Source organism: Scyliorhinus canicula, chromosome 13, assembly GCF_902713615.1.
Source record: "Scyliorhinus canicula chromosome 13, sScyCan1.1, whole genome shotgun sequence".
NCBI lineage: Eukaryota > Metazoa > Chordata > Chondrichthyes > Carcharhiniformes > Scyliorhinidae > Scyliorhinus > Scyliorhinus canicula.
In genome coordinates, this window is record NC_052158.1 from 135,823,631 (window position 1) to 135,849,536 (window position 25,906).

Consider the following 25,906-nt stretch of genomic DNA (forward strand, 5'->3'; position numbering starts at 1 on the left):
AGCTTCCATCACCCTTTTTGTGAAGAAGTGTTTCCTAACCTCTTTTCGAGTGGCCTGACTCTAATTTTAAGGTTCTCTTCCCGGGTCTTAGACTGGTGGAAGAAATGTATTTCTTTTTACTCTATCAATCCCATTCAAAATCCTAAAAGCCTGAGTCAAATCACCCGTAACCTTCTAATTGCAGGGAATGCAAGCCTAGTTCATGTAACTTGTCCTCACGATTTAACCTTTGAAGCACTGGTAACATTCTGGTGAATCCATGTTGCACTTCGTTCTAGATCACTACATCCACTCAATGGAGCAGTGTCAAGAGCTGTACACTGTATTCCCAGTGTAATTTAATCTGTACTTTATTTTTTCTTGAAAAATATTTTATTGAGGTATTTATATATTCACACAACAGACATAATCACAAATCAAAACAAGCCAACAGCGCTGCAAATAACAACTCAACAAAATACCTAACACCCCACTATCCCGCCCCCCCCCCCATTCCCAAATCCCTTGCCTCCCCATTTTAAACCCCCACTGCTGACATCTTAACTTTTCTCGAAGAAGTCGATAAATGGCTGCCACCTCCGGGCAAACCCCTCCACAGACCACCTCAGAGGCTTTTCACAGTAGCTTCATTGCAGTGTTAATGTCTACTTGTGATAATAAAGATTATTATTATCATGGCAAACTTTATTTTTTCTAACCTGAGAAACTCTGCCAGGTCACTCACCTACACCCCCTGGTTTCAGGGGGCCCTGAGTCCCTCCATTCTAATAATATCCGTATCTGGGCTACCAAGGCGGCAAAGGCCAAGACATCAGCCTCTGTCGTCCCCTGGACACCCGGGTCTTCTGCCACTCCTAACATTGCAACTTCTGGACTCGGGACCACCTTCACGTTCAGGACCTCCGACAACGCCGGCAAACCTTTGCCAGAATCCCCCAAGTTTCGGACATGCCCAAAACATTTGGACATGATTTGCGGGCCCACCCACACAGCGTCCACACCTGTCTCCACCCCTTCAAAAAACCTGCTCAACCTGGCCACTGTAATATGTGCCCTGTGGACCTCCTTAAAGTGGATAAGGCTAAGCCTATCGCACAATGAGGATGCATTCACCCTCCTTAGGACCTCCTCCCACAACTGAGCCTCCAACTCCCTACCCAACTCCTCCTCCTACTTGCGCTTCACTACCCCTTTCGGGGCTCCCCCCCCCCCCCCCCCCCCCCCGTTCTTGACACCACCTTGTCCTGTAGCCCCTGGGGTGGCAGGTGAGGAAAGGGCGGTATCTGCCTCCAAACAAATTCCCTCACCTGCAAATACCGGAATGCGTTCCCGACGGGCAGCTCAAATTCCTCCTCATCTGTGCTTTCTATAGTTAGAGCAAGATTTCCTCTCCTTTATATTCCAAGCCTCTAGTTATATAGGCTAACATTCCATTAGTCTTCTTGATTATTTTTGTATTGGTATCTGAGGCGGGGTCTTCAGTGGAGCCTACAGTAAGGTATGACGTACCTCAGTGGAGGGCAATAACGAGACCATGATAAAATTGATGCTAAAAGAAACAATTTAGTTATTGTTAATTCTCGTTAGTATTCTCTAGTTTCTTTAAATATCCTTGCCTAAATGTTGGTGATGGTAAGGATGGAATTTATTGTTCATCACTTATTGGCCTGAGAAGACACTGGTGGTCCTTGAACCACTGTAGTGCATGTTTATAATGGGTTTACAGAATTGAGTCATTTGCTGGGCTGCTTCAATAGGTCATTAATAGTCAACCACATTTGGGGTGGGAAGGAGGAGTGGATGGTTTGTTGGAGACACTTCCAGGCCAGACTGGATAAGGATAGTAAAATCCCTTTTTTCAAGGACACCTTTGAACCAGTTTATTTTTCCAATCAAGTTGCTTCATTTACTGAGAGTGTGATGGATTGGGAAATGGAAATATTTGTGGCAAGCAGGCTGTTTCTTTGAGGTACCAAAAAAAGCAAAATGATTGTCTACAACCCCCTATATTCTAGAATGGTCCCAGTACATTGGAAGTCAGCAAACCTAACACTGCTATTCAAGAAAAGAGGGAGAGAGAAAACAGGGTGTGGCATGAAAATGCTGGAATCTATTTTTAAGGAAGACCTAACAATGCTCGTAGAGCACCGTTGTAGGATCAGATAAAGTCAGCATGGATTCATAAAATATTTTATCAAGAGTTTTTTGTTGAGGATATATCTAGTAAAGTAGATAAAGGGGAACCAGTAGATGTAATATACTTGGATTTCCAAAAGGCAGTCAATAAGGTGCCACACACAAGATTTATAGCCAAAATAAGGGCTCATGGCATTGGGAATAATATATTAGCAGAGATAGAGGATTGATTAATGAACAGGAACTGAAATTAGGGATAAAGGGGGCATTTTCTCTTTAAGTCATCTTTATCTTTAGGAATAGTGCCAGAAGACTGGAGGATAGCAAATGTTGTCCCCTTGATCAAGAAGGGGAGTAGAGATAACCCCGGTAACTATAGACCAGTGAGCCTTACTTCTGTTGTGGGCAAAGTCTTGGAAAGGTTTATAAGAGATAGGATGTATAATCATCTGGAAAGGAATAATTTGATTAGAGATAATCAACATGGTTTTGTGAAGGGTAGGTCGTGCCTCACAAACCTCATTGAGTTCTTCGAGAAGGTGACCAAACAGGTGAATGAGGGTAAAGCAGTTGATGTGGTGTATATGGATTTCAGTAAAGCGTTTGATAAGGTTCCTCACGGTACGCTATTGCAGAAAATACGGAGGCATGGGATTCAGGGTGATTTCGCAGTTTGGATCAGAAATTGGCTAGCTGGAAGAAGACAAAGGGTGGTGGGTGATGGGACATGTTCAGGCTGGTGTCCAGTTACTAGTGATGTACCACAAGGATCTGTTTTGGGGCCGCTGCTGTTTGTCATTTTTATAAATGACCTGGAGGAGGGCGTAGAAGGATGGGTGAGTAAATTTGCAGATGACACTAAAGTCGGTGGAGTTATGGACACTACTGAAGGATGCTACAAATTACAGAGGGACATAGATAAGCTGCAGAGCTGGGCTGACAGGTGGCAAATGGAGTTTAATGCAGAAAAGTGTGAGGTGATTCATTTTGGAAGGAATAACAGGAAGACAGAGTATTGGGCTAATGGTAAGATTCTTGGTAGTGTGGATGAGCAGAGAGATCTTGGTGTCCATGTCCATAGATCCCTGAAAGTTGCCACCCAGGTTGAGAGGGTTGTTAAGAAGGCGTACGGTGTGTTAGCTTTTATTGGTAGAGGAATTGAGTTTCGGAGCCCTGAGGTCATGTTGCAGTTGTACAAAGCACTGGTGCGGCCGCATTTGGAGTATTGCGTGCAGTTCTGGTCGCCGCATTATAGGAAGGATGTGGAAGCATTGGAAAGGGTACAGAGAAGATTTACAAGGATGTTGCCTGGTATGGAGGGAAGATCTTACGAGGAAAGGCTGAGGGACTTGAGGCTGTTTTTGTTAGAGAGAAGGTTAAGAGGTGACTTAATTGAGGCATACAAGATGATCAGAGGATTAGATAGGGTGGACATTGAGTGTCTTTTTCCTCGGATGGTGATGTCCAGCACGAGGGGACATAGCTTTAAATTGAGGGGAGATAGATATAGGACAGATGTCAGACGTAGGTTCTTTACTCGGAGAGTAGTAAGGGCATGGAATGCCCTGCCTGCAACAGTAGTGGACTCGCCAACACTAAACGCATTCAAATGGTCATTGAATAGACATATGGACGATAAGGGAATAGTGTAGATGGGCCTTAGAGGGGTTTCACAGGTCGGCACGACATTGAGGGCCGAAGGGCCTGTACTGCACTGTTATGTTCTATGTTTTCAAGTGCCAGGCTGTAACTAGTGGAGTGCTGCAAGGATCCAGTGCTAAGGCCTCAGCCATTTACAACCTACATTAAACCTTGGATGGATAGAGAGTAATGTATCTAGGTTTGGTGATGGTACAAAGCTAGGTAGGAATTTAACTGTGGGGTGGACACATATTGCAAAGAGGTATAGACAAGTTAATTAAGTGGGCACCAAGGTGGCAAATGGACTATAATATGGGAAAGTATGATACTATTTACTTTGGTAGTAAGAATAGCAAAGGAGAATATTTTTAAATGGTGTGAAACTTCTAAATGTTGATGATTAGAAATACATGGGTGTACTCTTGCAAGAAACACAAAGTCAGCATGCAAGTACAGGAAGCAATTAGGGAGGCAAATGGCATGTTGGCTTTATTGCAGTGGGCTTGGAGAACAGGAATTAAGAAGTCATGCTGAAGTTGTACAGAGGTTTGCTGAGACCACACCTAGAGTAGTATGTGCTGTTTTGATCTCCATCTTCGGAAGAATATACTTGCATTGGAGCTGGTACAGCAAAGCTTTACTGGATGGTTCCTGGGCTGAGCAGCTAGCCCCATGATGAGAGGCTGAGTAAATTGGACCTACACTCTGAAGTTTCGAAGAATGAGAGGTGATCTTGAAACATATAAGATTCTTAAGGAACTTGATCGGCTAGAGACTGAGAGGTTGTTTCCCCTGGCTGGGGGATTTAGAACAAGGACACTGTTTTGTGATAAGACGTAGATCATTTTGGACTGAGATTAGGAGAAATACTTCACTCAGTATTGTGAATCTTTGGAATTCTCTATCCCAGAGGCTTGTGGATACTCCTTTGCAGAGTATATTTAAGGTTGAAATTGACAAGTTTTTGGTCTCTCAGGAATCAAGGGATTTAGGGAGTGGGTGGAAAAGTGTTGAGACTGAAGATCAGCTGTGATTGAATGGTGCAGCAGGCTCGAGGGGCTGGTGGTCTACTCCTCATATTTCATATGTTCTTATATGCCTGTGTTTTGCCAAATGGGACAGATTGGAAATTGTCTCCTAGAGAGAAAATTAGAATCTTTTGATTTACTGTGTTCTTGATTTTTCCTCTGCCTCCCCCTCTAACCTAGTTCTAGCAGTAAATTATGCCCTCTGGCCAGGGAGAAATGATTTATGAGGGAATTATTGGCTTGTAAAACTTAATGTGTCTACGACTAGAAGTGTATCCATGAACTAAAGTTATTTAAAAGTTTCTGGATGTGTGAAGTGCACAATTTGTAACGGTTGGAAATATCAATTTTGTGTTTAAATCTCTAGACGTGGGTTGAATCCTCCGCATAGAGTCAAGTCAATCTCCATGACCACTTTCACACAGCAGGAAATTGAGTTTCTCCAAAAACATGGCAATGAGGTAAGTGTGTTTGAGAACTTGTTTCAAATGATTTAATTTACTTATTGAGGTGACACAAGATAATGTTGATCATCGGCATGGTTTTGATTTATTTCATCTGACTTCAGGTTTGATTCTCTTGGATGGAACTATATGGAACAAACAACTTTTTTTTGGTAGAAAATGTTCTGGCTCTTTACCTAGGATCACCTTGAACTCTTCAGGTTTATCGGTAAAGCCGATCAGTTTGAGATCAGTCCACTTGTGACAAATACCCCAGAATTTAGAATATAAACAGTGGGAATGCAGGCTAATCTAGCAAAAGACTAGGATCTCCCTGGGTTGACTATTTTCAAAATACATCCCCCTCACAAACTGTATCTTGCCAAAGTGACATGTTTTTTGACCCTTGGTAATAGGACTGGTTTAGTACAGTAACTAAACAGCTGGCTTGTACTGCAGAGCAAGCCCAGCAGCGCAAGTTCAATTCCCGTACCAGTGTTGCTCGTTTTACTGGAGTGTATTAACACGCCTCCGTTTAAAGGCCGTGTGCTTAACACTACTATGGCTCTGTGTATGTAATTATGCTCAGGAGTCGCCAGGTGCCGTATTTAGACACCTCACAAGTATATCAAGGTCAGGTTCAAAGTAATAAATCTGTACACCGATTAGTAAGTCCAAACGATTGATATTTATTATGACAAATATAATAAATACACATGCATACGCCAGTGGTTAGCATTGCTGCCTACGGCGCTGAGGACCCGGGTTCGAATCCCGACCCTGGGTCACTGTCCGTGTGGAGTTTGCACATTCTCCCCGTGTCTGCGTGGGTTTCACCCCCACAACCCAAAGATGTGCAGGGTAGGTAGATTGACCACTCTAAATTGCCCCTTAATTGGAAAAAATAATTGGGTACTCTAAATTTAAAAACAAAAAAAACCAAAAAAATACACATGCATACGCTAAAGAGACTAACTTACTTCTAATACTAAACAACTAAAATACTTATCTAGACAGGAACAGGCAAGGTCAGGGGACAAGGCCTTCGTCCCGTTCTTGGTCTGCAACTCTCAGGTACTTAAAGTTGTCAGGATCTAGCAAGGTCTGGATCACGTAGCGATCGTTGTATTGGCACTTACAGTTCGATGGCTGATGGCTCAACGGCTGGTGATGGAACTGGAGTCAGGATGCGATGTATCAGCAAAGCGGAGCCGGAGCAAAAGTAGCAGTCAGAGCCGGAGCCAAAGCAGACCGAACCATGTGCGGGGTCTACTTTTATAGGCCTTAGAAGTCCGTGCCCCCGTGGGGCGGGCCTTTTACCTGCCATGTATCGATTGGCCCTTTCCCAATCGATATCTTCTAAACCCCCCCAATCTGAGGGTCGTTCCTCGATGGGTAGGGCGGTCCCTACGGTTCTTTGTGTTGGATACTGTGGTGCCGTTCTGTCTGGGCGTCTACTCAAAAGTATCCATTCATACTTAAATGTTTCTATTGTGCGGGGTCTGGATCTGGATCACCTCATTACTATGTAGATCTTGTTGCCATTTACACCTTTGGCTGAAACTCTGCACCTGGCCAAAAACTGGTTTCTGTACGTGCAGAATGCTAATTAGTCTCCTGCAAACTGCTTGTCCTTGCTAAGACTGTTTTTCCCTGCAGCCTTAGCAGTTCTCCATTTTGTAGCCCAGTGTCCATCTTAGGTGGCTACACCAGCCTCCCCGAGCAGGCGCCGGAATGTGGCGACTAGGGGCTTTTCACAGTAACTTCATTTGAAGCCTACTTATGACAATAAGCGATTATTATTATTATGAGTATAGTTAAATGATTCACGTTAAGCAACACATCCAACTGAGCATAACCTTTCCCTCATCTGATGTTTCCATACACATTCTTCAAACAAAATGGTGATCGGGATTGAGAACAATGCCTCTGTCCCATAACCAAGAGGTAATATGTTCGCTGTTGCTTGAGAGCCAATATTTTTAAAGCCTTGTATGTTTAATGTGCTGAGGAATAACTGGACATTGGAGGGGGTCAAATATTAATTCCAAAATTTCACTTATTACCTTAATTGAAGTTGACACTAACCTTCAGTGGAAAAGGGAAGCTTAGCCTCCTGGTTATTTTGTAGTTCATACCTGAGCTCATGCTTGTTTTGCATAGTTGAGTTTACCTGTCCATTATTAGTAGTGACATTTTAAGAGTTGCCAACTTTGGAAAATGAGCTTTAGAGATTGCCTAGTGCAGTGTTAAAATTCTGATAATGTAGTTTGGATGCTGTTTACATATCTTAAGATTAATTCTTAGTGGTAATTGGTAAATTTCTCAATTTCTTTATTCATTCATGTGATGTATGTGGGTGTTTCTGGCTAAGGCAGCATTTATTGCCAATCCCTAATTGATCTTGACAAGGTTATGGTGAGCTGACTTCTTGAACTGCTGTAGTCCATGTGGTACAGATATACCCACAACACGAGTTACAGAAAGTGATTTTTTAAGCGGACTGATACACACTGAGAGTGTCCATTTTAGAGAGCATTTAAGAGTCAACCATATCACTATGTGTCTCGGGGTCACATGTAGGCCAGACAAGATAAGGATGGCAGGTTTCCTTCTTGAAAGGACATTTTTACAACATCATTAATTCAAATATTACCGTCTACTGTGGTAGCATATATCCCCCCTCTCCCCCCCCCCCCCCTCCCCCCCTCTCCCCCCTCTCCCCAAGGGGGCCAGACAAGATAAGGATTGCCGGGATGCCTAATGGAATTGAAGGTGTGGAGGCCATGGTGTATGTGGCAAGGATGCTCAGGAAATTGATGGGGAAGGGGTCTTTGATAAGTCTCTGTAAGTAGACCGAGCGCACGGGACGCTGAGGAGGATGCCGCAGGCGGGCGGACCGCCGAGGGCAATGGTGGTGCGGTTGCACCGCCTTCTGGACAAGGAGAAGATCCTCCGATAGGCGGGGCAGACCAGCAAATGGAATGGGATGGAGTTGCCGGGGGGGGGGGGTTGGAGTTGGTTGTTCTTTTGTTCAGGGGAGGAGGGTTGCTGACATGGGTGCCTTTGGTGTAGCGCAGTTGGGACGGGAGCGGTGATGGTGGACATCCGAGGGAGGGCATGGAGGGTTGCGTGACGCGGGCCGGGAAATGGCACAAAAAGGGATATGGCTGATCGGCAGGGGTAGGGGGCAGGACTCCCTCCAACAAGCTGGTCACGTGGAACGTGAGGGGGTTGAATGGGCCCCTTAAACGGTCACGTGTGTTTACGCATCTGAGGAGTTTGAAGGCAAGCGTGGCATTTTTGCAGGAGATGCACCTGAAGCTGGGGGACCAGACAAGGTTGAGGAAGGGATGGGTGGGGCAGGTGTTTCATTCGGGGCTGGATTTAAAAATGAGGGGGGTGGCGGTGTTGGTTAATAAGTGGGTTGTGTTCGAGGTGGGAGAGTTGTGGCCGATCCGGGGGGGGAGACATGTGATGGTGAGTGGAAAGCTGGAGGGGATGCCGGTGGTTCTGGTAAACGTTTGTGCCCCGAATTGGGACACGTGGATTTTATGAGGCGGGTGTTGGGGAAGATTCCGGACTTGGACTTCCATTGGTTGATTGTGGGGGGAATTTAACACTGGTCATAGATCCAAGCTTGGACTGGACGAGTTCAAAGTCTCGGTGTCGGCAGTGGCTAAGGAGCTGAGGGGGTTTATGGAATGTGTTGGGGGGTGGACCTGTGGAAGTTTGAGAGGCCGAGGGACATCTCCCATGTGCACTAGGTGTACTCTGGGATTGATTTTTTTTTTGTGGTGGACAAGACATTGCTGGTGGAGGTGACCGATTCGGAGTATTCAGTGATTGTGGTTTCTGACCACAGGCCACACTGGGTGGGTTTGCAGTTGACCCGCAGTGGAGGCTGGATATTGGGTTGTTGGCAGAGGAGGAGGTGTAGGTGCGGGCTGCCTTTCGGGGCTACGTGTGAGCTAAATAAGATGGGGGAGGGAAGGTCACAGCCGCCATGCTGTGGGAGGCATTCAAGGCGGTAGTCAGGGGGGTGACGGAATGGGAGGAGACGGACAAGATTCTTTGGAGGCGCTGGAGGCAGGTCTGAAGGAGAGGCGGAGGCCCCAGATGGAGTTTGGGTTAGTTTCTATGGGGAAGGAAGTGGGGCAGCTCCAGAGGGCAGTGTATGAGTATAGGCAAAAGGCAAGCAGGATATTGGCTCATCAGTTGAGAAAGCAAGAGGTGGCGAGGAAGATCGGTAGAGTTAGGGTTAATAAGGGCAAGGTGGTGATGGGCCTGGAGGGGGTGAATGGGGTGTTTGAGGCATTTTCTAGGAGGCTTTACAAGTCAGAGCCCCCAATCAGGGAGGTGGGAATGTGGCGATGGGTTAGAGTTTCCCAAAGTGGAGGAGGGGCTGGATCAGTGACTGGGCGCCCAATTGGGCTGAGGGAGGTGATGGACAGTATGGAGACGATGCAGGCAGAGAAGGTCCTGGGACTGGACGGGTCCCGTTAGGGTTTTATAAAATGATGTGGAGATGCCGGCGTTGGACTGGGGTGAGCAGAGTAAGAAGTCTTACAACACCAGGTTAAAGTCCAACATGTTTGCTTCAAACACTAGCTTTCGGAGCACTGCTTCATCTGAGGAAGGAGCAGTGCTCCGAAAGCTAGTGTTTGAAACAAACATGTTGGACTTTAACCTGGTATTGTAAGACTTCTTACGGTTTTATAAAAGGTTTGGAGTGCATGTGAGGTCACTGCTGGTGAGGGCGTATAATGAAGCAAGGGAGAGGGTGGAATCTCCCCCTACATTGTTGCAGGATTCCACCTCTCTGATTTTATAGAAGGATAAAGATCCGGAGTAGTGGGTTGTACCACCCGATATCACTATTGAACGTGGATGCCAAGTTATTGGCAAAGGTGTTGACATCGTAAATTGAAGACTGTGTCCGGTGGGGTGATAGGCGAAGATCAGACTGGATTTGTGAAGGGGGGGGGGGGGGGGGGGGGGGGGGGGGGGCAGTTGTCGGCGAATGTGAGGAGGCTACCTTTGGAGGGGCAGGAGCTAGTGGTGATGATGGACACGGAGAAGGCCTTTAATCGGGTGGAGTGGGTGTATTTGTTGGGGGTGCTGGGATGGTTCAGGCAACGGTTTGTAGATTGGGTCGAGCTGTTATATAAGGCTTCGGTGAGTGTGCGGATGAACCGAGTGAGTTCGGGCTGCATCGTGGGACGAGCAGTGATGCCCACTATACCTGTTTCTTTTCGCCTTGGTGATAGAGCCACTGGCAATGGCACTTGGGGCATCGAGTGGCTGGAGAAGGATTGAATGATTGGGGGGGGGGAGGGGGTAGCGTCGCGCACAGGGTTCTCATTGTACGTGGATGACCTGTTACTGTATATTTCGGACTCGGAGGCATCATGGAGATCCTGGGTTATTTGGCTGGTTTTCGGGATACAAAGTGAATATCGGAAAGAGCGAGGTGTTCCCGGATTGAGGCTGGAGGGCAGGAAAGGAGATTAGGTGAGTTGCCATTTAGGGTGGTGGGACGAGGTTCAGGTATTTGGATATCTAGGTGGCGTGGAGTCAGGTGCAATTGCATAAACTAAACTTGGCTCGGCTGGTAGAGCAGATAAAGGTGGACTTCAAGAGGTGGGATGTGTTGTTGCTGTTGCTGGCAGGGCAAGTGCAGACAGTGAAAATGATGGTGCTGCCTAGGTTTCTGTTTTGTATTGCAGAACCTCCCAATCTTTGCTCCCAAGTCATTTTTTAGGAAGGTTAATGGCTTGATTTCCGGGTTTGTGTGGGCGGGAAAGGCCCCGCAGATGTGGGGGGCTTTCTTGGAGCGGGGGCGAGGGGTTGGGGGGTGGGACTGGCATTGCCAAACATGATGTACTATTATTGGGCGGCGAACATCGCTTTGGTAAGGAAATGGGCCATGGGGGAGGGGTCGGTGTGGAGCCAGGTAGAGGTGGCATCGTGCAGGGGTACGTGTTTGAGGGCTTTGATGTTGGTGCCGTTACTGTTTTCGCCAGCCAGGTACTCTGCGAGCCCAGTGGTGACGCCGGCTCTAAGGATGTGGGGGAAGTGGAGGCAGCATCTGGGGCTGGAGAGTGCCTCGGTGTGGGCGCCGATCTGGAATCATAGCATAGAATCCCTACAATGCAGAAGACCATAAGATATAGGAGCAGAATTAGGCCACCCGACCCATCGAGTCTGCTCCGCCATTCAATCATGGCTGATATTTTCTCATCCCCATTCTCTTGCCTTCTCCCCTGATCACCTTATTAATCAAGAATCTATCTACTCTGTCTTAAAGACGCTCCATGATTTGGCCTCCACAGCCTTCTGCGACAGAGTTCCACAGATTCACCACCCTCTGGCTGAAGAAATTCCTCCTCATCTCTGTTTTAAAGGATCATCCCTTTAGTCTGAGATGGTATCCTCTGGTTCTAGTTTTTCCTACAAGTGGAAACATCCTCTCCACGTCCACTCTATCCAGGCCTCACAGTATTTCGTAAGTTTCAATAAGATCCCCTCTCATCCTTCTCAACTCCAACAAGTACAGACCCAGTCCTCAAACGTTCCTCATACGACAAGTTCTTCTCCCCCCTTATTACTTTTTTTGTTGTCCTCTGGTTTCCCCCCAATCCTCGCCAGTTTGTATGCTTTTTCTTTAGCCTTCATGCTGTCCTTGACATCCCTCGTCAGCTATGGATGCCTTGTCCTCCCCTTAGCATGTTTCCTCCTCCTTGGGATGAATTTCTGTTGTGCCTCCCTAATAACCCCCAAAAACCCCTGCCATTACTGTTTCACTGTCGTCCCTGCTAGGCTCCTTTTCCAGTCAACTCTGGCCAGCTCCTCCCTCATCTCTTTGTAGTTACCCTTATTTAATTGTAATACTGTTACATCTGATTGCAGCTTCACCCTCTCAAACTGCAGGGTAAATTCTATCATATTGTGGTCACTGCTCCCTAAGGGTTCCTTCACTTTGAGTTCCCTAATCAAGTCTGCCTCATTACACATCACTAAATCCAGAATTGCCTGTTCCCTAGTAGGCTCTGTCACTAGCTGCTCCAAAAAAACATCTCTTAGACATTCCACAAATTCCATTTCTTGGGATCCACTACCAACCTGATTTTCCAAGTCCACCTGCATATTGAAGTCCCCCATGATTATTGGAATATTGCCTTTATTTACATGCCTTTTCTATCTCCCACATCCTGACTACTGCTAGGGGGCCTGTACATAACTCCCATCAGGGTCTTTTTACCTTTGCGATTCCTCAACTCTGCCCACAGAGATTGTATGCCTTCTGGTCTTATATCACTCCTTGCTATCGATTTAACTTCATTCCTTACTAACAATGCAACCCTGCCCCCTTTGCCAATCTGCCTGTCCTTTCGATAGGACATATATCCTTGGATATTTAGATCCCAGCCCTGATCTCCTTGCAGCCACATCTCTGTGATGCCCACAACATCGTACGGGCCAATTTCAATATGCGCAACAATCTCATTTACCTTGTTCCGTATACTGCGCACATTTAGGTACAACACCCTCAATCCTGCCTTGGCCACCTCCCTTTTCACACTCCCCTCAGTCACTGTAAGGAGGCCATTTGGCCTACTGAGTCTGCACCAACCCTCTGAAAGAGCACCCGACCGAGGCCCAAACCTGCACTCTATCCCCAGAACCCCACCTAGGGGCAGTTTAGCATGGCCAATCAACCTAACCTGCACATCTTTGGACTGTGGGAGGAAATCGGAGCAGCCGGAGGAAACCCATGCAGTCACTTGGAGAATGTGCAACCTCCAAACAGTCACCCGACGTCGGAATCTAACCCGGGTCCCTGGTGCTGCAAGGCAGCAGTGCTAGCCACTGTGCTGCCCTGTAATCATAGATTTGCGCCAGCGAGGCTGAATGCAAGGTTTAGGGGTGGCGCCAGGTAGGGATTGAGCGCTTTGGCAACTAGTTCATAAGGGGCAAATTCACGGTGCTGGAGGAAGTGTCTGAATTGCCCAGGAGGGACGGCTTTAGGTACCTGCAGATTCGGGACTTTGTAAAGAGAGAGGTGCCATCCTTTCCTGGGCTGCCCCTCCTGGGGTTGCAGGATAAGGTGCTGTTCAAGGACGAAATAGGAGAGGGGAAGGTGTTGGATGTATATAAGGAGTTGATGGAGTGGAAGGGAGCCCTGATGGGAGATATTAAGAGGAAAAGGTAGATGGAGCTGGAATGGTAGGTGAGGGCTGAGACGTGGGTGGAGGCCTTGCGGAGGGTGAGCACGTCCTCATCATGTGAGAGGATCAGTTTAAGGTGGTGCATAGGGCTCATATGACGGTGGTGAGGATGAGTATGTTCTTTGAGGGGGTAGAGGATAAATGTGGATGATGCTTAGGGGGCCCCCGCAAATCGGGATCACATGTCCTGGGCGTGTCTGAGACTGAGGGGGTCTGGCAGAGGTTCTAGGACGTGATGACAGAGGTACTGGGTGTGGAGGTGGTTCCGAGTCCAGAGTTGGCGATATTTGGGATGTCGGAAGACCCGGGGTCCAGGGGGTGAGAGGCCGATATTTTGGCTTTTGTCTCCCTGATAGCCCGGAGATGGATTTTGCTAGGTTGGTGGGACTTGGAGTCGGCAAAAGCGTGAGTGTGGTGAGGCTGGAGAAGGTCAAGTTTGCGATGAGGGGGTCGGCAGATGGGTTCACCCGGAGGTGGAAGGCGTTTATTTATTTCTTTAAGGAGGTTTGAGGGGGTCAGTAAGGGGGGGTTTGAGGAGTCAGTAACGGGGTTAAAATGAGGAAGGAGAGATGTGAGGGGGTAGCATCAGGGGCGCAGGTGGGGCTTGGCTGTTGGTTATTTACTCAATTATTTGGTTGTTCTGATTCTTTTTGTATGTATGAAAATGCCTTGAATGAAAATATTTTTTTTAAAAATAGATATTTGTCTTTTGTTTCTTTTCGTGACCTGCTGCTACTCCCTTTTTGCCTTCCACATCCCTTTTGTAATTTTTTTCAGACCTGTCTTCCATCCAATGCCAAGCCTTCCTTTTCGATTTGTCACAGACCTTAACTCTGTTTCTCACTCCATAGATGCTGCCTGGCCTGCTGAGTACTTCGAGCATCTTCTGTTATTTCAGTTTCCAGCATTCACAGTATTTTACGATAGGAATTGCCCTTTCCAAACCACCAACCTTGTCCACAAAATTCAAACAAGGCAAAGCATAAAATAAGTAATATAAATACAGATATAACTTGGCTGCTTGGTCTCTGGGGGTCAATCAGACAGTTAACAGTTAGTAAAATTGTAGCATGCACTATCTTCCACAGCCTTTTGCTGTTCATTCCTGGTGTACACTATTCAATCATTTTGGAATAGTCCCTCATGGAGCACTTCATAGCTTGTATCACTCAGCTTCAGTTCAAGAGTGCGTCTGTATTACATTTTGTATCATTTGCTTTTCAATATCCTCCATGCGAGCCATGCTGTAGATCTTAAACAACACTAAATCCACATGGAAGCATGCAATGAATGACCTCTGCTCTACTGCCATTGTTTTTAGTGTCCACCCACCCAAAGTCATCATTACCGTCTATTCATATAACATTCATTAATACCACTTTTTCAGTTTTGTTTATTGGTGATCTAGTTACAATTGCATTTACCATTTTAGGGAAATGCTTGAAATAGTTTTAGTTTAGGTACCAGGTAAAATATTAATGCAGAGTAGTACGGACAGTAAGGCAGAATTATTGTAGAAAAATATTAACTGTTCTCCAGAATGAATGCTGTGGAAACTACAGAAAATGTTACGATGTGGCAACAATTGGTGTGTGTGTGTCTCTGCAGATCAAACTTGGCACGAATTGAAGATTGCAGGTTAAAAATAGATTTGTTCTGAGCATGAAAATTGTTTTGTCAGCAAATTTATAAATAGCTTGAATCATGAAAGTATAGCTGCAATTATATAAATATCTGTTTATCTCCGATTTGTCTGTAATTGTCTTTTCTTTGTCCACAATTACTATCTCCTTTATGAGGAGCTTGCATCAACCAGGAAGGAGTTGAGATTCACTCAGTCTATTTTGATTGTTTACTCAGTTTAGAAATACATCCAATACCATTTTGAATCATCCAGTCTGTAGTAACTGCATTATTTTGTTTTCTTTTTTGGTTCAGCAAGTTTTACCCCTCAGCTAATAGTTCACCATAAAATAACTTGGTTAAAATATTTTCTTTACGGGTGGCACAGTGGCGCAGTGGGTTAGCACTGCAGTCTCACGGCGCCGAGGCCCCAGGTTCGATCCCAGCTCTGGGTCACTGTCCGTGTAGTATGGCAGGGGGGTGGGTACCGGAGCAATAGGTCAGAAGGTGAAAGCATTGAGGGAGAACTAGGGAATAGGGCCAGTATGGCTCTGAGGAAGAGCAGACAGGGAGATGTTGCTAAAAACAGCGGGTCTGGTGGCTTGAAGTGCATATGTTTTAATGCAAGAAGTATTACAGATAAGGCAGATGAACTCAGAGCTTGGATTAGTAATTGGAACTATGATGTTGTTGCCATTACAGAGACCTGGTTGAGGGAAGGACAGGATTGGCAGCTAAACGTTCCAGGATTTAGATGTTTCAGGCGGAATGGAGGGGGATGCAGAAGGGTTGGAGGAGTTGCACTACTGGTTAGGGAGAATATCACCGCTGTACTAAAGGAGGACACCTCGGAGGGCAGCGAGGCTATATGGGTAGAGATCAGGAATAAGAAGGGTGCAGTCACAATGTTGGGGGTTTACTACAGGCCTCCCAACAGCAAGCGGGAAATAGATGAGCAGATAGATAGACAGATTTTGGAAACAAGTATAAACAACAGGGTTGTTGTGATGGGAGACTTCAACTTCCCCAATATTGACTGGGACTCACTTAGTGCTAGGGACTTAGACGGGGCAGAGTTTGTAAGGAACATCCAGGAGGGCTTCTTAAAACAATATGTAGACAGTCGGACTAGGGAAGGGTCTATACTGGACCTAGTATTGGGGAATGAGCCCGGCCAGGTGGTAGAAGTTTCAGTAGGGGAGCATTTCGGGAACAGTGACCACAATTCAGTAAGTTTTAAAGTGCTGGCGGACGAGGATAAGAGTGGTCCTAGGGTGAATGTGCTAAATTAGGGGAAGGCTAATTATAACAATATTAGGCGGGAACTGAAGAACCTAGATTGGGGGCGGATGTTTGAGGGTAAATCATCTTCTGACATGTGGGAAGTTTTCAAATGTCAGTTGAAAGGAATTCAGGACCGGCATGTTCCTGTACGGAAGAAGGATAAATACAGCAAATTTCGGGACCCTTGGATAACGAGAGATATTGTAGGCCTCGTCAAAAAGAAAAAGGAGGCATTTGGCAGGGCTAGAAGGCTGGGAACAGACGAAGCCTGTGTGGAATATAAGGAAGTAGGAAGGAACTTAAGCAAGGAGTCAGGAGGGCTAGAAGGGGTCATGAAAAGTCATTGGCAAATAGGGTTCAGGAAAATCCCAGAGCTTTTTACACATACATAAAAAGCAAGAGGGTAGCCAGGGAAAGGGTTGGCCCACTCAAGGATAGGCAAGGGAATCTATGTGTGGAGCCAGAAGAAATGGGCGAGGTACTAAATGAATACTTTGGATCAGTATTCACCAAAGAGAAGGAATTGTTGGATGTCGAGTCTGGAGAAGGGTGTGTAGATAGCCTGGTCACATTGAGATCCAAAAAGGCGAGGTATTGGGCGTCTTGAAAAATATTACGGTAGATAAGTCCCCAGGGCCTGATGGGATCTATCCCAGAATACTGAAGGAGGCTAGAGAGGAAATAGCTGAGGCCTTGACAGAAATCTTTGGATCCTCACTGTCTTTAGGTGATGTCCCGGAGGACTGGAGAATATCCAATGTTGTTCCTTTGTTTAAGAAGGGTAGGTGGAATTGCGGATAGCGATGAGGACTATCAGAGGATACAGCAGGATATAGATCGTTTGGAGACTTGGGCGGAGAGATGGCAGATGGAGTTTAATCCAGACAAATGTGAGGTAATGCATTTTGGAATGTCTAACGCAGGTAGGGAATATACAGTGAATGGTAGAACCCTCAAGAGTATTGAAAGTCAGAGAGATCTAGGTGTACAGCTCCACAGGTCACTGAAAGGGGAAACACAGGTGGAGAAGGTAGTCAAGAAGGCTTATGGCATGCTTGCCTTCATTGGCCAGGGCATTGAGTAGAAGAATTGGCAAGTCATGTTGCAGCTGTATAGAACTTTAGTTAGGCCACACTTGGAGTATAGTGTTCAATTCTGGTCGCCACACTACCAGAAGGATGTAGAGCTTTAGAGAGGGTGCAGAAGAGATTTGCCAGAATGTTGCCTGGTATGGAGGGTATTAGCTATGAGGAGTGGTTGAATAAACTTGGTTTGTTCTCACTGGAGCGACGGGGGGTTGAGGGGCGACCTGATAGAGGTCTACAAAATTATGAGGGGCATAGACAGAGTGGATACTCAGAGGCTTTTCCCCAGGGTAGAAGGGTCAATTACTAGGGGGCATAGGTTTAATGTGCGAGGGGCAAGGTTTAGAGGAGATGTACGAGGCAAGTTTTTTTTACACAGAGGGTAGTGGGTGCCTGGAACTCGCTGCCGGAGGAGGTGGTGGAAATAGGGATGATAGTGACATTTAAGGGGCATCTGGACAAATACATGAATAGGATGGGAATAGAGGGATACGGACCCAGGAAGTGTAGAAGATTTTAGTTGAGGCGGGCTGCATGGTTGGCACGGGCTTGGAGGGCCGAAGGGCCTGTATTTTTCTTTGTTCTTTGAGTTTGCACATTCTCCCCGTATCTGCGTGAGTTTCACCCCTCAACCCGAAGATGTGCAGGCTAGGTGGATTGGACACGCTAAGTTGTCCCTTAATTGGAAAAAATGAATTAGGTATTCTAAATTTTAAAAAAATAGATTTTCTTTACCTCTGCTTAAATGACTGAAACCTTGTGGAATGTAACCACCACACTTTGTTTTTATTGGGCTGTTTTATTTTCAGTTGGGTGTATTGTTTAGCTCCCCAGAATATGGGACCTACGTTCAGCACAGTTGAAAATCTCTTTTAAACCAAATGTTTTACAAATTTTCCAAATATTATTACAATCCCAGACCAGACACCAACAGTGTCTAAGATACTGGCAGAAATCACAATATTTTAATGTTGTAAGACTGCGAGGAAAGGATACTTTGATCCAGGAGTGATTGCACAAAGAAATAGGGATATGGTATATTAAAACAAACGTTATTATTAGCACAATATTAAAATCTTTAATATCACACCAAAAGTGCATTAGCCCAAGCTTTTTGCACCCTGACTCCTAAAATATGCTACTTAATAATAACAATAAGAATACTATTTATTGTCACAAGTAGGCTTACATTCACACTGCAATGAAGCTACTGTGAAAAGCCCCCAGTTGCCACATTCCGGCACCTGTGCGGGTACACAGAGGGAGAATTCAGAATGTCCAATTCACCTAACAAGCACGTCTTTCAGGACTTGTGGGAGGAAACCGGAGCACCCGGAGAAAACCCATGCAGACTCTGGGAGAACATGCAGACTCCACACAGACAGTGACTCAAGACAGGAATCGAACCTGGGACCCTGGCACTGTGAAGCACCAGTGCTAACCACTGTGCTACCGTGCCGCCCATAGCAGCATTACAGGCTCACGTGATGTCAAGATTATTCTTCTCTGTTGACCTTCAAAACATGACAGCATCGGGCAGCAGGGTGGCGCAGTGGGTTAGCCCTGCAGCCTCACGGCGCTGAGGTCCCAAGTTCGATCCCGGCTCTGGGTCACTGTCTGTGTGGAGTTTGCACATTCTCCCCGTGTTTGCGTGGGTTTCGCCCCCACAACCCAAAAGATGTGCAAGCCAGGTGGATTGGCCACGCTAAATTGCCCCTGAATTGGGTACTCTAAATTTAAAAAAAAACATGACGGCATCATTCCCTTTATAAAAAGTACCTGTCCATTATAAAAATTGAAAAATGTGCAGCTGGAGATGAATTTTTTTTACTGGGAATTGAACATTCATCCTGGGATATTGAAAAAAATCCTGAATTTGATCATCAAAAGTTACTTGCCTTTGAAACTAGTATTTCTTTTAAAACTGTCAAGAGCCCGCTGCTGTTACCTGTGAGTGTCTCAAAATCCCAAAGGATAACTTGAATCATTGTTTTTCAGTGGTGTACTTTTGTTTTGAGTAATGTGAGGAATTGTGTACAGCCCAGGGAGGAACCAGTCTAGTTATCCAATTAATAAAGAATATTTATTAAAGTAAAAGAAAAGAAAATAATGACAAAAGACTGATATACACTATGACACTTAAGTATATTAATAACTAAACAGACTGTTTTATCTGAAGTTACCTCTTGTCACCAAAATATATCCACGTTCCCTGAACTCACTTCCCAAGCAACATCCAATTTTAGTCACTCTACAGGTGAAAACTGTTAACAATCACACAATGCCACTTAGGTGACCAAGTCAGGGAAAATGTCTCTTCCTGGTTCAACAAAGGCACAGACTGCTTCTTTTAGAGGATAATATCTGTAATCTGCCATGGATCTAAATGTTAGCTGGAACAGGCCTCCATGGCTCGGATCACAGAGGGAACTGGCTTGTGTGACTGTTGGATGGAGAACTAGTCTGCTTCCCCAGTGAGGGTTGTTGTGATGTCTGGGGTGAGTGTGCTAAACACTCGATTTGGCTCTGTTTCTTGTCTAAGCTCTGGAGTCGCCAGGTGCCGTTAAGACACCGCCACAAGCTTCAAGGTGAAGTTCAAAGCAATAAAACCGTACACCAATTAGTAAGTCCAAACACCTAGAGTTTATTATAATACAATTATAATAACTACCCATGCACACGCTAAAAGGATTAAACTTATTCCTACCGCTAAATAACTAATACTTATCTCGAAGGAACTGCTGGGTCAGGAACAAGGCCTCTTGCTCTGCTCTGGTCTGCAGACTTCAGGTTGGTATCAATTAAAAAGGGATTCAGGAGTGCCTATCTCTGGTAGCGGTCGTTGGGAGGCACTTACTTGTTGGTGACTGCTGTCCGAAGGCTGGAACAGAAGACAGGAGACTGAACCATGTGTGGGACCTTTCTTTTATAGGTCCCAGGGGATCCGCGCCCCTTTGGGCGGACTCCTTTACCTGCTTGGAATCAATTGGGTCTCTTCCCAATCGATTATGTTTGAACCCCCCAATCATGGGGAAGTTCCTCGGTCGCTGGGGCGGTTCTTGGGACTTATTGTTTTGGGCTTCTCTGGCTCCAAAGGGTCTGGCCTTCCATAGAATGTATCGATCTGTGTTTAACTTGTTTCCATTGTATCTGGGGATCGGCCGGTATCGCCTCATTAGTATGTTAACTGGTTTCTTTTCACAGTGCTGTCTGGTTTCTGCAACAGTCAAAACTGGTTTCTGCAGTCGTCCCAATATACAATCGCTTTGCAAGCTGCTTGCTTTACAACATGTCCATTTTCCCTGCATTCCTTGCAATCTTCCATTTTGTGTTGGGCAGTGGCCACCCCAGGTGGCTACAGGGTGCTAGCAGTTACACTGATCAGTCTCTTTGATAATTCCTTCTGTGGATTCTACTGTCCAGCTCTCTCAAATTGAGCCCAGGTTCAATTCCAACCTTGGGTGACTGTGTGGAGTTTGCACGTTCTTCCCGTGTCTGCGTGGGTTTCCTCCGGGTCCGGTATCCTCCCACAGTCCAAAGATGTGCAGGTTAGGTGGATTCGATATGCTAAATTACCCGTAGCGTCCAGGGATGTGCAGGTTGGGGTGGGAGCTTTGTTAGGATGCTCTTTCAGAGGGTCGGTGCAGTCCCAATGGGCTGAATGGCCTCCTTCTGCAATGGTTCTATGGATAGCCCCACTGGTCTCTGGTAAACAATGTTTCTGATATAGCCATTCACACCTCAAAGTCTCTAGATTCCTGCTAATCTTGTTACTTTTCTGTTATTTTATTTTCATCTCAAATTCACTGTTAACCTTGTTAACTTCCCACATTCCTGACGAGAAACATATTATGGGCTTTGTGTAACTGGATTCACTGGAGGTTGTTGAATGACAGAATGAAGGAAAATCAAAAATGCAGGGGACCGGATTCTCTGTTTCTGCAGCTAAGTGCAGACGAAGAATCCATGGACTTCTACAACAGAAAATTCGGCGCCGCATCTGCACCGATTCCGCTACCCGTGAGGGGCTAGCACCAACAGCGCGTGGAACACCATCAAACCCCATGAAAAATGGAGCGGGATTCGCCAGATCCATGATGGACACTCGCAGGGCTGACATACTGTAGCCACACATGAACAATACGCTCCCCACACACACACATACACACACACTGATCAAGGCCGAAAAGATGGGACAGGTTGTGCTGGAGTGTTCATACAGCTGATGGGTCGACTGGGGCCAGAGGGTACCCAGGGGGGTGACCTAAATGACCCAGGGGACCAGGTTTAAAGCGGGCTGTTGGTGGCATGCGCAGCTGCATGACTCGTAATGCTGTTAAGTACCCATTCACCCCGCCCCACAGCCCATCTTCTGGCCACCCCCACTACCCCCGGGCCCTGGCAGAAGCCCCCCAGCCTGCGGCAAGACTGTCGGCGAGGTATAGCAATGCTGGACACTGTCCGTACGCTTGCTCTCTCTCCAGCTTCACGATTTCTGAGAGCACATGTGGACTGTGCCGTCCGGAACTTGGCCCATCAGAGGCGGAGAATGGGTGGGCCCACTAATGATATGAAAACGATGTTTAAACTACCCGCGACCTGAGTCGCATTGATGCCGTTTTCGAGGAGACGGAGCATCGCAATTCGGCATCAAACCGGTGCCTGCCGCGATATTGGCGTCGGGAGCTATTCTCCGCCCCGATCGCACACCCTGATCTCGCCGTCGGCTAACGGAGAATTCGGCCCAGTGTATTTCTTAAATAGTGAGACATTGGAACGTGTAGATGTTCAAAGGAACCTGGGTGTCCTTGTTCACAAGCCAATGAAAACTGATGTGCAGAGGAAGTAGGCAAATGGTATGTGGTACTATTATTGCAAGAGGATTTGAGGACAGGAGTAGTGAAATCTTACTGCAGCTGTATAGAGCACCGGCGAGACTGCATCTGGAGTATTGTGTACAGTTTTGGTCTCCTTGCCTAAGGAAAGAGGTACTTGCCATTGAGGGAGTGCAACAAAAAGTCACTGAACTGATCCCTGGATTGAGGAGATTGTTCTATTAGGGGAGATTGAGGAGACTGAGCCTATAATCTCTAGACTTTAGAAGAATGAGAGGTGACTTCCATGAAGCGCATAAAGTTCTGACAGGGCTCGAAGAATGTTTCAGTTGGCTGGTGGTTCTAGAACCAGGGGACACAGTCTCAGAACAAGGGATAGACCATTCAGGACTGAGATGAGAAATTTCTTCATGCAGAGAATGTTGTATCTTTCGAATTCTCTAGTGCAGAAGGCTTTGGAGGCTTAAGTCATTGAATATATTCAAGACAGATCGATAAATTTCCAGATATTAAAGATGTCAAGGGATATGGGGATAGTGCGGGAAACAGCATCGACCAGGGTCAGCCATGATCCAGTTGAAAGGTGGAGCAGACTCCAGGAGCCGAATAGCAATTTTGTAATCGTGGGGGGGTCGTGGGATCGACAATACTGTTTTGGGGGGGGGATTTTTAGTTGTGGGGGGCAGTGGTGGTCAGTAAGTCTTCACTACTCCTGTCCTCAAATTCTCTTGCGGTAACACTGTAACATACATTTTCCTTCTTAACTACTTGCTGAATCTGTCCGTTAACGTTCAGTGGCTTATGAACAAGGACATCCAGATCCCTTTGGACAGCGGTGGGGGATCTATGTGGATGTTTAAAATAGTTCCCCAGAAGTTAGAAGAGATTTCTTCTGACTTTTTCAGAGCAGCGTAACTCTGGCAGAACCATCCAGTTCGCAATTTAACCTTTTTGGATGGTTCACAGCGCATTTGTCCAGGGGAAATTAGCACTTCTGGACAATTGCTGTGCAAGTGCTTACCTAGGAAATCCGAGAGGGATTCTCTAATGCATCTTTGGGGTAGCCCCACCCCCAATCCAACGCCTGAAAGTTGCGGCCCTTTGAACATCTGTCAAATCTCTCCTCACCCTCTCTTTAAGGAGAACAATTCCTGAGTCAGGTTGTGGGTTCAATCCCCACTGTAGGAGAAGTCCAGGCAGATGCATCAATGCAGTACTGAGGTGTGCTATTATGAAGAATTACACCTGTTCAGTTGAATACAAGGTTCTTCACAGTAAGAAATCTTACAACACCAGGTTAAAGTCCAACATGTTTGTTTCAAACACGAGCTTTCGGAGCACTTCTCCTTCCTCGGGTGAATGAAGAGGTATGAGGTATGAACATATAAGGTTCTTGGTACTGTTCAAAGAGTGGGGAATCCTATAAGTCTAGGTAAAAGAACATAGGAGTGAGAATAGACAATTTGCCCCCTTGAGCCTGCACCACCATGTTGATGTGATTCTGGCCATAACTCCACATTCCACCTGACTTCATAACCTTTAATTCCCTTGCAGATCAAAAATCTGTCAAATTCAGTCTTGAATATATTCAGTGACCATAATACTACATATCTCTTGGTAACATCACCAAAAAGACCAATTAATTGGTTATTTTGCCCAATCCTCTTTATGGATCTTGCTGAATGCAAATTGGCTCCTGTATTTGTCTACAGGGTAACAATTGCTGTACTCCAAAAGCCAAAGCACAAGTGGCAAACCCAAAGGACATGAAAGATGCTATATAAATGCAGGTTTTAGTTATTTTTATTTGTTCAGGTGCTCCCCTTTTATCAGAACTTTATCCACTTCCATTGGTGGTCTGTATGTCTGTGTTTCTTTATCATAACTTTGAGCCCACAGACTAAAACATTTTGAGATCTAATTCTGGATCTTTAATTAATGAATTGCACACAGTTTGTAATTAATGCACTGGAAGGTCAGAAGAATGTTGGGTTTTTGGCTACGTGGCTGTTCCTAGAAAGAAGGCTGACAGGGTGAGGGGACACAGAATAGAACTGAGACCTCACAAAAGTGCTCTCCTTGACAATTCCTCACTTTCAGGCATGCACAAATGTCTTCCACTGTGAGCCTGAAGTATGTTCAGTCTCCTATAAGTTCTTTGCAAACTCCTCTCTGGCATGTTTGTTTCCAGATCAAAAGATGGCACAGAAAACATTAGTCCTGGAATGGAGAATCAGATCACCAGTTAAATGAGGAGTAATTGAAAGAAGTAGTAAAAGGCTGTCACGACTACATTTGCAACAGAATGTAGGAGGTTCAGTTCAAAGAAAGGCCTTGTTTACCTCGAGACTCAGAAGTATCAACACACACCTTGCTGATCTCTATAAATTTGAGGTCATCCATAATTCTGCTGCCCATGTGTTAACTCACGGGAAATCCTGTTCCCCTGTCACTCCTGTGCTTGATGACCTATATTGGCTCCCGGTAAAGTAAGCCTTGATTTTTAAATTCTTACCTTGTTCTCAGATCCCTCCATGGATATACTCCTCTCTATATCTATAATCTCCTCCAACACCTCCATCCTCTGGGATATCTGCGCTTCTGGCCTCTTGTGCATTCCCAATCATAATTGCTCTACATTTGGTGACTTGGCACCAAGCGTTGGAGTTGCCTCCCTATCTCTACCTCCATTTTGTTTGAAAATATTTTTATTAGTATTTCAATTAACAGTTACAGAATTTTAAAAAAGAGAGTCATAGAATCCACTGTGCAGAAAGAGGCCATTCGGCCCATCGAGTCTGCACTAGCCACTGAAAGAGCACCCTTCCTCAGCCCACACCTCCACCCTATCCCCATAACCCAGCTACCTCCCCTAACTTTTGGACACTACGGGGCAATTTAATGTGACCAATCAACCTAACCTGCACAACTTTGGACTGTGGGAGGAAACCGAAGCATCCGGAGGAATCCCACGCAGACACGGGGAGAACATGCAGACTCCCCACAAACAGTAACCCAAGCCCAGAATCAAATCTGGCATCCTTGCGCTGTGAAGTGCCACCCAGAAGAAAAAGAGCTGGGTTTCAAACGTAGAGTGTGTTATGGACCAGGGCTTAAAAACTCCAAAGTATATTATGAAGTTCACCTGATCTATAACCTTTATGTTGAATTTGGTTAGGATAAGCACAAAAGCCTTCGCTTCATGAGTGATTCACCAGATTTCCTAGGATCAAAACAAGGTTTATTCTAAGAATAGTAGTTAACATATATATCTTTCTATATATATATAGGAGTATATATATATAAACACCGAGAATTTTTTTCATCAATTGCAAACATAAAGATTACACAACAGCTACAGTAATCTATGTATATAACACTTAACAAATTCCCCCTTAGCCGTTCCAATTCAATAACACAATCCAATAAACCAAAACCCCTTTCAAGGATGTGGCCCAGCACACACTGTTCTCACTTGACTGGGACTGTTCCTTGCCCTGATATTCAGTTCCTCTTTCAACCAACAGTTTCAAACTCCTTCCGGAAAACAACTCCACCTTTAAAAATTAACAAGGCAGTTTGCCACTAACCATGTGCTTT

At 45.7% G+C, this 25,906-nt stretch overlaps 1 protein-coding gene across 8 annotated transcripts in view; it reads left to right on the top strand.

The window, feature by feature from the left end:
• The window catches only part of agfg1a (ArfGAP with FG repeats 1a), a 97,436-nt gene that overhangs the window by 3,003 nt on the left and 68,527 nt on the right, over positions 1-25,906 (top strand). For all 8 annotated transcript variants that reach the window (XM_038815145.1, XM_038815148.1, XM_038815150.1 and 5 more), the window contains exon 2: positions 5,173-5,266. In XM_038815145.1, the coding sequence (XP_038671073.1) occupies positions 5,173-5,266 (94 nt within the window). The remainder of the gene's footprint in view (positions 1-5,172; positions 5,267-25,906) is intronic.